This window comes from Amborella trichopoda, chromosome 1, assembly GCF_054954075.1.
Source record: "Amborella trichopoda isolate Santa Cruz 75 chromosome 1, AtrichopodaSantaCruz75HAP2 v2.0, whole genome shotgun sequence".
NCBI lineage: Eukaryota > Viridiplantae > Streptophyta > Magnoliopsida > Amborellales > Amborellaceae > Amborella > Amborella trichopoda.
Genome location: NC_142336.1, coordinates 31,817,146 through 31,834,939, shown reverse-complemented (window position 1 = coordinate 31,834,939; position 17,794 = coordinate 31,817,146). Strand labels below are relative to the sequence as shown.

Genomic DNA, 17,794 nt, shown 5'->3' with positions numbered 1-17,794 from the left:
AGATAATCCTAACAACATTTTACATCAAAATTATATACCATAATAAAATTTTAAGGTGCACCTTACCTCTACACCTGTGGATGCATCAGTATGCAAACTGCACCCATAATTAAAATGCACTAAAGTTCATGCATGAACTAAACACATTGAACTAGATTACTACTTTATGCAAGAAAATGTCAGAAGTTGTGAGATTATTCCTTGTCAGGCTTCAGCCACAAAACAGCTTGGGGACATTGTCAAAAATGGTCTCCGTATTTCTCAACACTATTGGATAGCGAACAAGTAATCAATTTTTCACAATGGCAACAATTTAAAGGGGGTAGTGGAAATAATATACAAAGATCATCGTCATATATTTGACATTATTGTAATCGTAGACCATGTTGTAATATTTACCCATCCACCTGTTGTTGTAATTTAATCCTTGATTGAGTCAATAAGGATTCTTATCAAAATTGTTGAATATACACTTACTATTTATAGAACCCACAATCCTCTTTGGGTGCGTGGTGAATTTCATACAAATTGATCTCTCTAAATTTCGTCTCTCTCTCTCACTCAGCAATCCCACCCTAGCCCTAGACTCTTCTCTCTAGCCTACACATGTGGCCCAAATGGGCAATCTAGCTTGGTGTACAAAACCATGTTGCCTCCCATGCTCTTTGCATATCGTAATTGAGTTTTATCATCTTATGCTTCCCATTTGGAGGAGATTATAACAAGGACCAAGATCATGGGGATTGATCCGTGTGACCTGGAGCATAATTAGCAAGTCGGGGAATAACAATATATTGGCAAAATCGGAGGCAAAAAAATCAGGTCAAAACTATCCATCATAAAAAATTAGTTAAGCTAGAGAATCGTAATTATTTTTAATTTGGCTAAAGAAACAAAGTGAAAAAATCGAATATGCAAAGAAAACATGTATAAGATTATGAGTTGCGAACATTTTATAAATATATTAAAACCATTGAAATATTAATTTTTATGTCCTTAGTATCTTTAGAGTTATAATTGATAATTATCTAATCTTTCAATAAATATAACAATGCTTTCTCTATTGTCACGACACAAAATATGCTAGATTTATTGGGAGCATACAATGAAACAACAACAACAATACTAAACACAAGAATTACATTAGCAAACAACAAGAACGAGACCCAAGGAATGGAATTATTATTATTGGAAGATAAAAAATATAAATGACCTTCAGTATACTAAAACACACAAAAAAAAAAAGAGGGAAGAAGAAGTGAAATAGCAATCCGTCCAAATTGTTATATACAATAATGAAACTTCTATATGTAGAAAGAAAACAATATAGTGTTTAAGCAAATCCAAATATTTGAAGCCCATTCCAAACTCCTAGCAGCCCAAATCTTTAGTTGTCATTGAATCTCTCTCTTGCTCTTTAATAATGACGCTCAGTATTTAGAGAATTTTTTTTTTTTTTTCATTAAGTAATTCTTCTTCTAACTCTAACTATTATTTTGAGATAAATAGTTGTTCTGATGGATTTGTATTTAAAGAATATATGGGGCATATATTGGAAAAAAAATTTAATGGAAAATTTTGTTAAATCAAGATTCTTAATTCACTTCTAATTTTAATATGTTATCTCTAAGCCAAAATTTGAAGACATTAAATATATGAAGAGATCAAGTTATATGGAAGTAGTTTTTTCTGTTTTTTTTTTTTTTGAAATATCTTTAGAGAAACGGAGAGAGCAAGCCTCCATTTAAGACATGATTTCTTAAAAAAATATTCAATTTTTTAAAAACATCTTCCATTTTATGAAATCCTTAAAGATCTTTTAAAAATCATATTTTTTTAATGGAACTGATATAAATCCATATTTATCTTTTTTTAAAAAAAAACTTATAAAAAAACTTCTTCCCAATAACTTTATCTCTTCATTGATTTAATATCTTTGTATTTTGGCTTAGAAATAAGCATGTCAAAATTGGAATAAAATTAAGCTTTCTATTTAACAAAAATTTCCATAAAAAAATTCCTCTAATATGTACCCTTAAAAATAATGCAATATATTGTCCAAAAGTAATCCATCAAAACAACCATATATCTCAAAATAATACTTAGGTTAGAGGAAGAGTTACTAAACAGAAAATATTTTTTCCCTCTAAATAAAAAGCGTCATTACAAATAGCAAAAAAGACAACTAAAGATTTAGGCATCTAGAAATTCATTGTGAGCTTTGAATATTTGGATTTATTTTAAAAAAAATTTTGCTGCTTTCTACATAAGATTGTAATTTCATCTTTGCACTTTTTTTATTTCACTATTGCATACAATATAGTAAGTTGGATAGAGCACTATTTTACATTTTTGGGTTGTGTTTTATTGAACCTAACACTTCTCATCAGTAGTGGAGTCCACCTACATATTGGTTTGCAAATGGAATAGGGCATGTTTTTTAGATTAAGAACAAGATCCACCTTAGACACTCCAACACTTTTTTTTGTAAAAGAATACCGCTACCAAAAATCATGTAAAATCTTTTATTCAATTCTTTCCAACTGAAAAATATCCCCTCAAAGGTGTGTCGATTTCTTTTCAACGAAATCTCCCACGATACCGCCCCTCTTCCAACCAAAAAATCCTCAAGCGATTTTTGTTTTTTTCTTCCAACAATAATTCTATACCTTGGGTCCCGTTCTTGTTGCTTGTTAATGTAGTCCTTGTGTTTAGTTTTAGAGTTGTTGTTTTATTGTTTGCTCTCAATAAATCTAGCATATTTTGTGTCGTAACAATAGAGTAAGCATTATTATATTTATCAAAAGTTTAAATAAGTATGACTCTGAAGATACTAATTCATCATCATCCTTTGAGCCTTTTTGCAAATTATTTGGAGTCAGCTACATGAATCTTGATTTGCCCTTCTGCTTTATCAAAGGTCATACTATCAATGAGGCCATGAGTCCCCATATATTTTCACACAACTTCCAATCATGTCCTTTTGGTCTTACCCCTTTCCTTATTTGAGCCTTTCACTTGAACTAACTCACACCTCCTAACATGTGTTGTATTAGATATGCGTTGCGTATGGTTAGCCCACCTAATTTTGCTCTCTATCATCTTTTTGCCTACTGGTGTTGCACCTAAGTTCTTCTGAATGTATTCATTTTGAATTCTATCCCTTATTATCTTACCACTTATCCATCACAACAACCTTATCTCAGCTACATTCATCCTATAATATGTTGCTTCTTAATTGCCCAACATTTCATCTCATAAAGCAAAGCTGGTCTTACAATTGTCCTATAGAACTTGCCCTTCAGCTTCATTAGTATGCGGCGATCGCATAAACTCCGGTTGTACATCTCCAATTCGCTCACCTAACTCTAATTTTATGTGCAACATCTTCTTCTATATATCAAATTTTCTGAATTATCAACCCAAGATATTGAAAGTATCATCTATTTGGTATTTCTTGATCATTAATCGTAACTACTTCTTCTGTCTACTTCTATTATTACTAAATTTATAGAAGCTTATTCTCTTGGACTAGCTTCTTTATCCACACGTGTCCATAATGTCGCATGAAGGCAGTGCTGTGATCCGCTGCTTCTAGGGTACTCCCTAGCTAACCCTTGTTCATTTCTCACTGTGCCCAATTTCCGGTACAATGTGTCGCTTAAGAGGAAAGCCCTAGCATGAGTATGTATTATTTAGGATCCATTAATAGTTTTGGGAAAGTTTTACATTGGCTGTCTACCTGACACAACCCACCTCCTCTACTCAGGCTTGGGACGGGTTTAGGAAAAGTTTAAGATCCTGACACTTCTTAGATCATCTAAAGATACTAAGTAAGGACATAAAAATTATAGTTCTATGGTTTTCATGTATCTATATAATAATGGCAACTCTTAATCTTAAACTGTTATCTATGCATATCAGATTTTTTCACTCTGTTTTCTGAGCCAAATATGAAATATTCACGATCTTCTAATTTAATTAATTTTTGGTGATTCATATTTTTTACCCGATTTTTTGCCTCTAACTTTTATAGTAAAATCGATTTATCATCTATATTTTGATTTGCCGATATATTGACCAAAGCAACAACGGGGGAGAGACAAAGGAAGTGAGGAGCAAGAAAGTAGTTGAGTGAGATGATAATTGTGCAATAACGGATTCTCTTTTTTCTTGGTGGAAAATAAGGGAAAGGTTTCTATGTTTCTCTTACAACATAAAAGATATATATGTTTCCCTTCATCCAGCCGTCCAATTTTAGATCAAGTGAGCCATAGACTGTTTAATCTACATCCAATGCCTCATATGAATATGAAATTTGGTATGTGTCATCATCTCAATAGGACGTACATAAATAAAATATTAAAAAATATTTTTGATAAGATAAAAAGAAATGGTTTATATTTGGCTAACCCAAACGTTGGCTTGGCAATAAATATATATTTTAAATATAATTTAATCTTAATTTTCAAAGAATATATAATGGAGATCATGAATATGAAAAAAAATAAATTGAAAACTAGAAATAATAATTATATTAAAAAACATTTGGACCGTTAGTTACACTTGTTTAAAGATAGGTGCTTTATACCTCTGGATTGTATGGTGAAGAAATGTGGTCTAGCATTTATGAAACAATTTTCCAAAATAAAATGATTAAAATACCTCTAAAATTTTCAAGGGTATTTTAGTTATTTTATTTTAATAGAAACATTCTTTTTATATTTTTTTATAGGTGCGAAGGAGGAGTGGATGCTCAAAATTTGGTATTAAAATATTTTATATAAAAAAGTTAAAAATAAAATAGTGTAGAGGAGTAGATGCTCAAAATTGGGGCCATTGAAGCCGTCCATTTAAAATGGACGGTTGGATAGGAGAAACAGGTTTATGCTGTACGCGAAGCGTTGAAAGCTTGCCCGGAAATAAAAGGCACCAGTGCGGGAGAGTAGATGACGGTTGAGTCAGACGAAAAGAAGGGGAAAGAGTGAGAAGGGGCTGTTAGAAAAAAGATGGCCAGCCGGTTGGGAGGAATACAGGGGAGATGAGAGAAATAGAAAAGAGAAAAACAGGAGATGTGAACTAAAATGAGAGGAGAGAGAATCGGAAGTTTAGGCGTATCGACGGGAAAGAAATCTAGGGATGGATCGGCATTTTAAGAGAGAGAAACACGATCAAATTCTGTTTGAAAAAAGATGACCAGCCGGTTGGGAGGAATACAGGGGAGATGAGAGAAATAGAAAAGAGAAAACAGGAGATGTGAACTAAAATGAGAGGAGAGAGAATCGGAAGTTTAGGCGTATCGACGGGAAAGAAATCTAGGGATGGATCGGCATTTTAAGAGAGAGAAACACGATCAAATTCCAAACGTCGATCAGCAGGTAAATTCACTTCACGCTTTCGGGTTTTATTTGATCTTCTGTTCTTCTTCGTATTATAATCACGCTGAAATTTAGCGAATTGGCACCGCCGCATGGTTTCGTCATATTTTTTCTGAAATTTATACTTTTCTTAGTTGTATGCTCCTAATTCTTTCACTCTTCTTGGATTAAATATCTTGTTTTCCTTAAATCTGATCTCCCTTTTGTATTGGTTTTATCAACTGTTTTCATTGTATTCACAACTTTCTCACTTATCAAAAGTTTGTGATACCCCAAACTGATAGTTTTATTTGATAGTGTTGTGCTCCGAAATGATTATCATGCCATGCTTTTAACAAAATTGCATATGCAGTATTATTTTTTCTTGATCAATAACCTCACTTCCATTAATTAAAATGAGATGTTCGTGTATAAGCCATTTACGGAATTGGGTCAGTCCATCCATTCGATGAGCTCTCAGTCAAAAAATGTAACTAAAATTGATGGTTTGGACACCCAATTGATTGCATGCAGCATAGAGGTTCATGATTTTGAAATTTTTGACACCCCTGTGTGCTGTTTAACTCATTTGGCACACAGCATGAATAGTCCACGTTATTGAGTTTTGATTCATTTCAAATATCCAATTCTGTTCAGCATTATGCCAAGAGTTTCCTGCATGTAAAAATGGGACATAAAACTACCCATTTTTGAAGGTCCTTTTATGTAGCTCTATATTCTCCCATCTTTAATACTTCTACTCTGTATGTCATGCTTCTATTTCCATGTCTGTTGTTGGCTCTACTCGATGTTTGGTTCTCTCTTCCACAGCTGTTCTAAACTTTATTTACAGTGTCCAAATGGTTTTGACTGAGTGTTTAACCTTTAAAAATATCTATACAGTTTATTAGGTTAACATTGGACGATATCCATACAAGCATTTGGTTGTTGTTTGACCACTAAATATGTTCACATTTTAAAAAAAAAGGACCACAGAAAGGTCAAAATACAACTTACTATTTATAAGAACTAACCCTTCTTGAAATGGTAAACCAGTTCTTTGATGTCCCACCTGTTTATAAGGTGAGTGTTGTAAACTTTGCATATTCAAAGGATAGGAGGGGCATAGAGAGAGGAGCCATGGTAAGGTTCTTTAGACAGTCTCCCGATCTTTTGAAAGTTGGAGTGTTCGGTTTACCTATTTCAAAATATGGATGAAAGGTGTAAAATGGGTGACAATGTCCTTCAATCTTATGAGTGGATGAAGATAGATGATTTGGATCTTGGAAAGCGCAGAACTTGCTTGATGAGATGACTATGCTTTATATGCATATTTAGATGGCCCAACATAGGCAAACAATAGATACGTTTCATGATCAGAAACAGTTTTGCTTGCCCATTGGGGATTCTCGGGCTTCAGGGCTTTAGGATGCTTCAACGGACCTCAGGACTCTTTACTCTTGAGACCTAAGAGACCTTTAAAGGCTTGGTTAAGATTATAAACAATTTTAGAGATCTCCTTGGTCCAACTTTGTTTCAGGATTGTTGTTGTATTATTTGCATAATAAAATGTTTGCTTCTGATAAAGAGATTCGAGTATCAGAAATACTGAAGCCTGTATAGTTGATTGAACTATTTAATTATTATCAGTTTCTTTTTTTCTTGATCTTATTCTTATTAATCTCACAAGTCATAGTAAGGCTGAAGTTTTAATACTGTTGCGCATATTAAAACATGGCCAAGCTTCACGCATATAAGACTATGGTGCTGCTGTTAAAACTACTTTATATGATTAATTTATGAAATTGTTCAATGATGCTGATATTGAACTTTATCTTTGTATCCTTTTCTCTTGAACTTTTTTACTTGTTTTCCAGGAAGGCAGAGTTGCATTTTGGCTACATGATCCTGAATCTGGATGGAGTTACAGTGTTACAATTCCTTCTACGACGGTTCAGCCCAAATCGAGAGCCATTGATGGAAGTTTGATTAATCCTATAGTGGTAAGATTTTACTGAAATCCTGCATTGTTTAGTCTTTTACTTGATTCCTGCTGTCTAATATGTATAGCTAAGCCCATATGACATGCCCATTTGTTAATTAACCAACTTTATGGAAACATTATTAGTAAACTGATAACATACTTTACTGAAACAGGTGCCCCCCAAAAAAAAAAAAAGGAAATTGTTGATCCCTTCTTATGAACGTCTTTTGCATGCTTTAGAATGATGATTATACTGTGATTTTTTCATATTATCATTCTTTGCCTTTTCTTCGAGACACAGTATCTATTCAAATGAGATGCTAGGCTGCAGAATGATAGATCCTACGATCTTCCGTAGTTTAAGATATATGTGTACAAACATTTAGAGATTCCATACCCTTTAAGGTCCATATAACACAGTGCATTCTACTCTTCACTAATCATGATTAATTTATAGGATGCGGAGATTTATTGGCTTTCTTTCTTTCTCTTTTTTCTCTTTTTTTTTGTGAAAATGTTTGACAGCAATTTTCTTACTCATATGTTATTTGTGTAAGTACTCATTTGTTGCACACATGTATTTTTTTCTCTTTTTTTTTGTGAAAATGTTTGACAGCAATTTTCTTACTCATATGTTATTTGTGTAAGTACTCATTTGTTGCACACATGTATTATCTATGTATTTGTATAGATGTAATCCTTTTGGAATGATTTATGTAATTCTAGTAAAGTTGTCATTGCAACCTTGCTATTTCAGTTTTGAACTTTGTGAATGGGACAGTTTTACAGGGTCCAAGTGGCTATTGAATCTCCGCAGGGAGTAAGTACTACCCGGTCAATACTTCGAAGGTTCAGTGACTTCCTGAAGCTATTTACAACTGTAAGTATATAATTTCTATGCATGTTTTGGTACTTGAAAGTTTTCCATTCACAATGTCAGTGTTTGCAACTTAAGACGAAGTTGTAATTTGCATTCTTCTTTTCATGGCATATTTCTGTTTGACTCTCTACCATTTGATCTTTAAATTGTGATGTCGATTCTGCTTGTCAGCAAAGGGTGCTTTTGGAGTCTCTGCATAGGAAACTAGCACCTCTTATCAACTGTTATTTGGCTTGACACCTTTCCTAGATATTCATATGATCTTATCATTTTCACTTTTCAGTTTTGTTTGCTTGTTGGTTACGTCTTGTTTGTACACAGAGTACAACTTGATGTCTACTCATTTTCTTTAGAGAATAAATGTTGATCATTGAAAAAAGAGGATTGTTTTGCACCCTTGTAAGTACTATCTTACCCTTGGATACTGCCTACTCCCAAGATCCCAGCTTTTCTTTTCCTTTTTTTTTTTATGTGCGTCTGCATGCGCGTGCATATGATTGTGTGCATGTGTGTATGGGCACGCTCGCATGCGCATACTTGCATGTGTGTGTATTTGTTTTTGGGGTGGGGGGATTAGTCTCCATTGTTGACCTCCTTGGCATAAATCCAAACTAATTTGCTGATATGCCGGTTTCATATCTTAGTCATTGCTCAATTACTTTCTCCCACAGTTTCATAATGTTGCTCATAACTTTAATCCCTCAATAGTTCACTCTACTTTGTATGTCTCCTTTCTTCTTGTAAATAACTTCTACAATACTTTTCCTCTATTCATCTGGCATTTCTTTTGTTCCCAAAATGTTGTTGAACAACTTGCTCAACCAGAACATGCCAATCTTTCCCATGCACTTCCAGACTTCTATTGGTATACCATTTGGTCTTAGAGCTTTTCCTATCTTCATCTTTCTTGAAGCTTCTTTTAGTTCAATTCTTAGGTAAGTATCTATGACATATGTCCTTATTTATGTCAATCATTCTTCCTAACCCTGAGGTGCCAAAGTGGGTCATTTATAGTTTCTGAAAATAAATTCTCCACCTTTCATTGACATTGTCATCCTTCATTAACACCCTCTGATCCTCCCTCTTAATGCATTTAACATGATCTAGGTCCCTAGACTTCCTCTATCATTTTTGCTAGTTTGAAGACATATTTTTCAATTTCTTTTGTCCCCAATTTATTATATAGATCATCATATGCCTTAAACTTAGCCTCACTATTTTCTTAGTGTTTCTCTTTGCATTTCTATATCTTTTTTGCCATCTTTTGTCTTCAATTTATTGTATAGATCATCATATGCCTTACACTTAGCATTACTATTTTCTTAGTATTCCGTATTTCTCTTCGCATTTCCAAATATACATTCATATATATATATATATAGAGAGAGAGAGAGATAGAGAGAGAGAGAGAGAGAGAGAGAGAGAGAGATCATGTGTATTTTAAATGCACCGTAAGACTTTGTATAGAGTCCTTTTGCCCTTTCTTTTAAAAAATCTCTTTTCACTCCTTTATTTCACTAATTTGTTTTTATTAGAACTTTTTAGAGCCCTCATTGCCTCTCTCTCTCTCTCTCTAAGCCTTGTATTCCACCTTTAAGCTTCCCTCATCCTTTTCTCTCTTTGTCTCTCTCTCTTTCTCAATCTCTTCCCTCTTCTCTATCACGCAAAACAATCTCCTGCTTCTTCGCACCACCAATTATCCACCATTCTTTTCCCCCCCAAGTGGATCTCTCTCCTCTGCCCTCTTTTCACTCGATTTCTGTTTCTCCTTGCTTCATTAACTGCCACTGGGTTCCTTTCTTCGTTGCCCTCTCTGACTAACATGAAAGATTCATAAAGTAAGGCAAGAGGACCTTTTCACATTGAAGATTTGCTTGCGGAGAATCAATGTAGGGTTGATGAAAATGCCAAAAATCTGGCGTACTCAAGAAACTATGACTATTTGTGAGGTTGCCGGAAAATTGTCATCCAAAGTCACCAGAAAATCTTTATTTGAAGGGAATTTTGGGAAACAAGTAGGCTGACCCATTTGGCTGGAATGTTTTGCGAAGGTCAATAACTGGGAGAACCCTGTATGTCACTATGCTCTTTCCTCCTATTTATATGTAAAGAAAATATGATTCATGTTATTGGAGTTCTGGGTTTTAGTTGGGGAGAGTATCCTGACTGAGAATACAGTAGAGGAGGATCTTATGGGGAGGAGAGCGGTGGCCTGTGAATGAGAGAGAGAATCAAAAGGTTCATTCTTTGGAAAGAGACCTTAATCCATCTAGATACCCCTCCAGAGAGAAAGAGGACCATTTGCTTGGTAGACTGACAGATGTAATTGATAAAATGACCCAAAAAGGTGATGGAATTCTCCTTCTGGACATCCACTGTTATATTGCTGTGAGAGGGGCAGAAGTGGTAGGGGGTGAAAAGGGGAGTGAGAAAGGGGGAGGGTCTTAATGGGGAACTAGAGAAAGGGCAAAATAACAGTAGAAGTTCTTATTGAAAACCATTTGACAGGCTCATTACTTGATCTCTTCTCATCTCTAGAATAGACAGTCTAGAAATCTTATATACTCTCTTTCTCACTCTATAGGGATTGTATAGAACATTACTTTTTGGTACAAGGAGGTCACAATCACTTTTAGCAATTGGATGTGAAATCCAATAGATGAAAGTGTGTCACAACATTTGAGAAATTTTATTTTGGACTTTGTGCCCAAACAATGACTCATCCTCAACCACCCGATTTTAAATTTAGCGGTCAGTGATCATTGTGACCTCTTTGTATGAAAAATAAATGGTCTCCTTATATATATATATATATGTATTATATGTACTAGCGAAGATACATGCTCCACACGTGCTTTAGGTTATACATATTTGGATATTTCTATTTTATCATACCCAACAAATTAGCTGATGCATTCATAGATACCATAGTAAATGATAAATATTTTAGCAATTTTGTTGTTAATTCAAGAATTTTAAACTGTATTTCATAGAAAATATGTATTACATTTTTTAATAGGGATTATATGTATGAAACCATTTACGTATAATGCATGGAGGTCATAATCAAATCTACCTATCATATGTGAAATTCAATGGCCTGGGTTATGTCATGAATCTCAAAATTTTTTCTTGTGGACATTGAACCAAGACAATGGAGACTCTAAGCCGCATGATTTGAGATCCAATGGTCGATAGTGATTATGACCTATTTGTACCAAAAGCAAAAAGTCTTAACCTATACTTTACTTTTTTAATAACATGATCAATTGAAATCCTCTATTATTTATTACTAACAAACTCGAATTGTCCATCTAGTTTGTTCAAATAGTAATTGTTGAATAAATAGGCCTTTGGAGGTTCAGTTAAAGAGTTTTAATAATGATCTTATCGCAATAGTACATTGTATGCATGGGCTCTTGAAATTTTGCAACACAAGTTTCTGTTAAGACGATGAAATAGAAACCTCACAAAACTCAATTCTAAAAATACAAAGAATAGGAATAGTCGTGCCTGATCGATGTTCTAAAACATACATAAATGAGAAGTTTTCTATTTAAAGTTATAATTTTCTTCCCCAATTTCAGATTATTACAAAAGAAAGAAAGAAAAGGAAGTTACCTGAACTTATTGCGTTTTTAGAATATATAGAGAACAAAGTCTTCCCTGAAAATGAGGAGGGAGAGAGATTAAAATAAGAGAGAGATAGGAAGTGAGAGAGATCATATAAAACTATTAAACACTGGTACTTCATTATTTAGTCATCAAATGCAAAGCAACTAAGATGAAGAGAGATAGAACAGATCTTTGCCTAAACTGAGGAAGTGAAGATTGTTCCTTTCTCGACCACCTACGACATAATGGGAAGAAGAGAAGAGGGACACACATGACTATTGAGGTCTCTAAAACTCTTAGCATGCAGAGCTTCAACCAACAACTAAGAGACGTAATGGCTGGCCTTGAGAAAAATGTCAGGATCTCTAGCAGTTTCATTGCCTTATTTCCCAAAAATTTCACAAAAGTTGTGACCCACTATGTATCATAGATATTATAGATTGTTTATAATCTATTATATTATATTATATCATTATACAATATATATTATATAAAAAGCGTGAGGACCTTAAACTTTTTTTGAACTCTTCCCAATCTCGAGTATAGGAGTGTTAGGTAGGCAAGCCAATGTAAAACTTTACCGAAACTTTCCATGAATCTGGAATGCGGACCATGGTTCATGTAGCTGACCACAATTAGTTGGGAAAAGGCTCTGACGACGACGATGATGATAATATATATATATATATATATATATATATATATATATATATATATATATATATATATATATATATCCTATAATTTCTTGATTATATTATATAATACAATATTTTCTTTCTTGACCTTTGTAAAACCCTTCTTAAAAATATCTTGAAAATTTTTCATTATAATGTACTATACAATATATGTTTTTTGATAGATGGTATTATATTACTATATTTTCAATACATTATATAATATAAGAAGAATACATAAATTTTATTGCATAATGTATAATATTATATTATGGAATATCACATAATATATTACGTAATGTTATATACCTTATATAATATATTATATAATTTATAAGCATATAATAGGGAAATGATATCATGTCACCATGTCATTGTAACATAAAGAAACTACCCTTCTAAAAAGTCATGTTTATAGCATTTATTTGACCCCAAATTTTGCACACACTCTCTCCATACAAATAATCAATTTTGTTTTAAATATTCAATTTAAACCCTAAATATGGTCAAAATGAGTTCCCTCCAACAATGAATCTGGGCCATCTATTTGATGAATTTCAAGATCTACGCATTTACAAATTCAAAATCAATTTTTTCTTTTTTAACATGGTTAATCTAATGACATAGTTAACTTTATCAAAAAAAATCCTTCTAAGGCCTAGATCAAAGCATCTTATTAAAATGGACAGCCTATATTAATTGGCTAAAGAAAGACTTTACAATCTACATATTATATAAGGCCTCACGTGAGGCTGTTTTGTCGTCTTTGATATATACATATAACATAATATGTTATCATACAATATTGTGTTATTAACTATGTGACTATTATAACATAGTATGTTATAAAACATAATATTACATTATAATTAAATATATAATAATGTAACATAAGAAGATGTGCCATACTTGTTTTCACTTAAAATTCGCCAAAATTTCGGTGACTTGTTGTTTAGATTTGTTTATGGCAAACATCAGTTACAAAGAAAATTTTAGGTGATTAGGCAAAGTTTTGACGTTTTGGTGATCCAACTTGCAAATATTGTATACAGAGTCTTTCAGATAAAATAGGTGTTAAAACCGCCCTCAGGTGAAGAAGAATAAATCACTTTTGAATATATATTCGCCTGTGGCAACATAGGGATCAAATAAAAACACACCCTTATAAAATGATATAGGTTTAGTGCAGTTTGTAAGCCTGCTAGACCACCAACATTATACTTTCGAATTACCCTTGCTCCATCCACCAACCTGGAAAGCTATATTCTTTCGACACATGAAACAAGGGCTTTAGATTGTTTCTAGCAGCACTACAAATGGGTGATACCACTTCTAGTTTCATAAAGCCAGACCATGATCGATTCTTTAATGCATAGAGTCATAGACCTGTGAAGCAACATTATCATTATCAATGAAGAAAGAAGTAGCAACTTGGAACCTTACATCCAATGTGACAAGTACATGAGTGGAACGCCCCGTCCTTGACCGTAGAATTGTTAGCGACAACACAGTTAGGATGTGGTAGCAGTCTCTTCACCTATGATTCTTTTTCCTTCAGTGGACAACTCAAAAGTTTGGTACCTTAAACAATGAGTCTAAACAATACTTAGTGTGGAGGAGAAGGCCTGCAATGAGGTCAATGAGATGGTGCTACATTTGGTGGGGTAGCAAAAGGGCCAAAATTGCTTCACTTTCATGGCTTTTGCTCAAAAAGCGACTCCTTATCAGCACTTGTATATGTATAAGAAAAAATTGGAAAAAGGTTGTAACTCTAATCGGACTTCACGTAAAACCCCAAAGCAGTAGCTTTTTCTAATAAAATTTTACCACAACTATTTCCATCGAAACATGTATTAACGCAGAATAAGGATTACCAGGAAAATATGTGACTCACTTTCTTAATCATAACATAAAATTAAAATTTTATTATAATGATTTGTTATCGCTATGTATTTGGTGCATCATTCACCTAGGGTTGAGAGAATCTTGACCTCGAGCTTTTCAAGGTCAAAACTAGTATCAAAGTCTGTCTCTCTCTCTCTCTATCTCTTTGTATTACAACAAGGTTCTGGGTAATGATTTTCTTTGTTAACTCCATCAAGTCCTTTCGCCAAGTGAATTTTAGATTGCTTCTTTGGATATTAAAAAAAATGGTGCCTTGTTTTGTTCAGAAAGAAGTGGCTATGTGGAATTCAAGGGAATAAAATAAAAAACTCTCTTTTTCTTTTATTACTAGAACTGAATTCCACTTATAGGTGCCACAAAAATGATGTTGTGAATTTAAAACAAACCCTAAAATACAAGCTAGGATCTTCTACTGACGAGTAAGTATAACTCAATCCAAGGGTTGAATCCAGCTTTAATTGTGATTCTAATACAAATAATGTTCCTGGAAATTGCAATAAATGCTAGCAATATTTACTGAAAAATAAACAAAAATAATTGGGAAGACTTACTCGACTTTGCCTAGGGTCAATTCCTTAGAACTTGATACTCCCTGCACCTGATTACCCTGACCGATGGTGCACTCCTTTATCCCATCCGCGCATGCTGAATTCTCCGAGTTGGAAGTACCTAGGCAATGCTTCTTCTTTTTAGAACTGGGGCTTAGAGAGCATAAGCTAACAGCCAGGATTCCTTGAACCCTTAGGTTTCTTTTTAGGGCATACCACAAGGCACCACCCTCTTAAACCTTATAGTGCAAGGTGTCCCTCCCTCTGTGATCTTGGGTGGTGCGTACCACCCGCTTAGGGCTTCTAAGATTGTGCATGCCACCCCCTAGAGAGACACTAGAGAGAGATGAGAGAAAGTAAGAGAAGGGCATGGAGGAGAGTGAAGGACAGAGAGAGACTAAGAAATTAGATGAATAGAATGAGGAGAGCCACCCTGTATTGGTAGCTTTCAAGGGGTCTAAGGTATGCCTATCTGAATTAGAATTCCCCATGGCCATAAGACTCTTAGGAAATATATGAGAGAGAAACAAATCTGAGCCATCCATTGCTTAGATCAGCCATCATGGTCAAGGAGGAATCTTAGAGCCTTATCCTAACTTCTAATATCTTTAGAAATTAAAAGTCAAAATAAGATCTAATTGAACACTATTTTGGTTAAAACACAACTTACCAAATCAAAAGAATATCCTTTTTGACATGACTAAAGAAAAGGCACATGCATCCCTCACTAGGCTAGGATGTGTGGGTCATGTGGGCCTCGCGTCCCACACCCATGTGTGGGGCTGGGCCCTTGGCCCCCCATGTGGGTCCCACGATGCCCTAGAACTTTTGGGAATCACAACACTACCCTTTTTAAGGTTTTAAGCACTAAACCAAATTTAGAAAATTTTGGAAAATTTAAAAATCATAAATTGGAAAACTATATTTCTAAAGTTCTTTAAAACCTTTAAAATAGTCAGATAAATGGATTGGCATCAATATGTCAAGAAAAACGTGACTGTCAAGGCACTCCACTTGACTTAGTAACTGTGATCTTGTTATCTTTTCGAACTAATCCACTAAGACCCCGCAGTTTCTTGCAAGGGCTCGTGATTGGCTCATCAAAGCTGGTTGATAAATAATAGAACCACAATCCGAGAATATGGATACATGTTCCCCTAAAAGCAAGTCACATACATATCACTATAGTGCAAAGGTTGGGGGGGGGCGGGGGGGGGGGGGGCTGTCTCTCTATGCACATGTACATAGGGGTCCAGGTAGGCCCAAGTCGGACCACACCCAACAAGGTCCCATGTGGACTCGGACCCCTCCAGGATAATATATATTTTTATGTATTTAATATTGGGTCAGGTTGACCCCGACCTGACCCGATAGGGGTCCAAGCTGGACCAAACCTGGGCCCGACCCGATCTGATCCGACCTAGGTCGGGTCCAAGTCAATTGGACCCGGACCCAATCCACCTGCTCCAAAACTTGGACCCGAACTAGAACCCAGTGCGGGTCGACCCATCGGATTGGTGGGTTGACCCTACCTGATTGCTACCTCTACATGTACATGTATTCCTTTGTAGGGTTGCTTCCCGGAATAACATTGTCATATGTACATGCCATGTGGAAGTTTTTTGAGGATTTTGGTTATCGCTCTTATAGGTCTACAACCACGCACAGGAGACCATAAAGTTCTCTCAGCTTACAAACCATCTTGGGTATCTCTCTGACCTCAAGAAGAGATGAAGCTCTTGAAAACCACGGTAGTGCTTAAATGCAGGGAAAGGGCTTTAGACATGAGCTAGGCTATAGATCGCCTAATCTAGGCTCTGTCAACCAATACATGCACTCCCACTGAAGTGCACAATTCATTATAATTATTATATTTACATGCTCTCACGGCTTTAACGGCCACAAAACTCTTACATCTCCCACTTGGCCTTTGAAGGCCGTACAATCACTTCTTTGTCATTCTCTCTCAAGCCCATCCCATGTACATGCTTACCAAATCAATTTTTCCCCAATCCTTTTGCAAAGGATCTGCTGACATAGCCTTTATGGGGAGATAAGCAACCTCGATTTCTCTTGCTCAGATCTCATTGCGCATGTGGTAATAGTTTGCCCTAATGTGCATGATTTTCTTGTGAAATAGTGGATCTTTAGCCACACAAATTACTGTCTGGTTGTCGCAAAAGATCCTCACACATGGACACTTTGCTGGATCAAATCTGAGTTGATTTTGGAACTTCTTTTACTAAATTGCCTCTTTTATTGCGAGACAACAAGCCTCATACTTTGACTCCATAGTCAAGAGTGGAACGTCCTCCTGTTTACTTGAGCACCAGGAAATAGTTCCACCGACAAGTGTAAAGATATACCTGGATGTGGACTTCATCTCATTTGGATCACCTTGATAGTTTGTTTGTGAATATCCATGGATCTGAATATTCGAGCCTCCTCCATAAGTGAGCACGAGATTAACAGTTACCTTCAAATATCGCATAACATTTTTAATCGCCTTCCTGTGCTTTATATGTGGATTACTTTGGAACCCGCTAATAAGTCCGGTCTCTTCCCCAACATAGCATACATCAATGACCAAATGCGCTTCTATATGAGATTTTCTGCATGGCCTCTTTTTCTTCTGAAGTTGTGGGTTATATGCCTAGGCTTAACTTGGCCTTCTTATCAATGGGTGTTAATATTGGCCGACAATTTTCCATTTGAAAGCTTTCCAATATTTTCTTGCATTATTTCTTTTGGGATAATTGAATCGTGCTCTCTCTTCTATTTTTGATGATTTTGATTCGCAAAACATATGAAGCCTCTCTAAGATCTTT

At 34.9% G+C, this 17,794-nt stretch overlaps 1 protein-coding gene across 5 annotated transcripts in view; it reads left to right on the top strand.

Annotated features, from left to right (window-relative positions):
• The first annotated feature begins 4,951 nt into the window (after positions 1 to 4,951).
• Positions 4,952 to 17,794, top strand: part of LOC18428357 (Phox (PX) domain-containing protein) — a 68,905-nt gene continuing 56,062 nt past the window's right edge. For all 5 annotated transcript variants that reach the window (XR_016046535.1, XR_002279986.2, XM_088854640.1 and 2 more), the window contains exons 1-3: positions 4,952 to 5,378; positions 7,235 to 7,360; positions 8,123 to 8,221. Coding sequence is in view for 2 of the 5 variants with exons in the window: in XM_011622930.3 (XP_011621232.1) it covers positions 5,322 to 5,378; positions 7,235 to 7,360; positions 8,123 to 8,221 (282 nt within the window). In the remaining 3 variants the exon portion in view is untranslated. The remainder of the gene's footprint in view (positions 5,379 to 7,234; positions 7,361 to 8,122; positions 8,222 to 17,794) is intronic.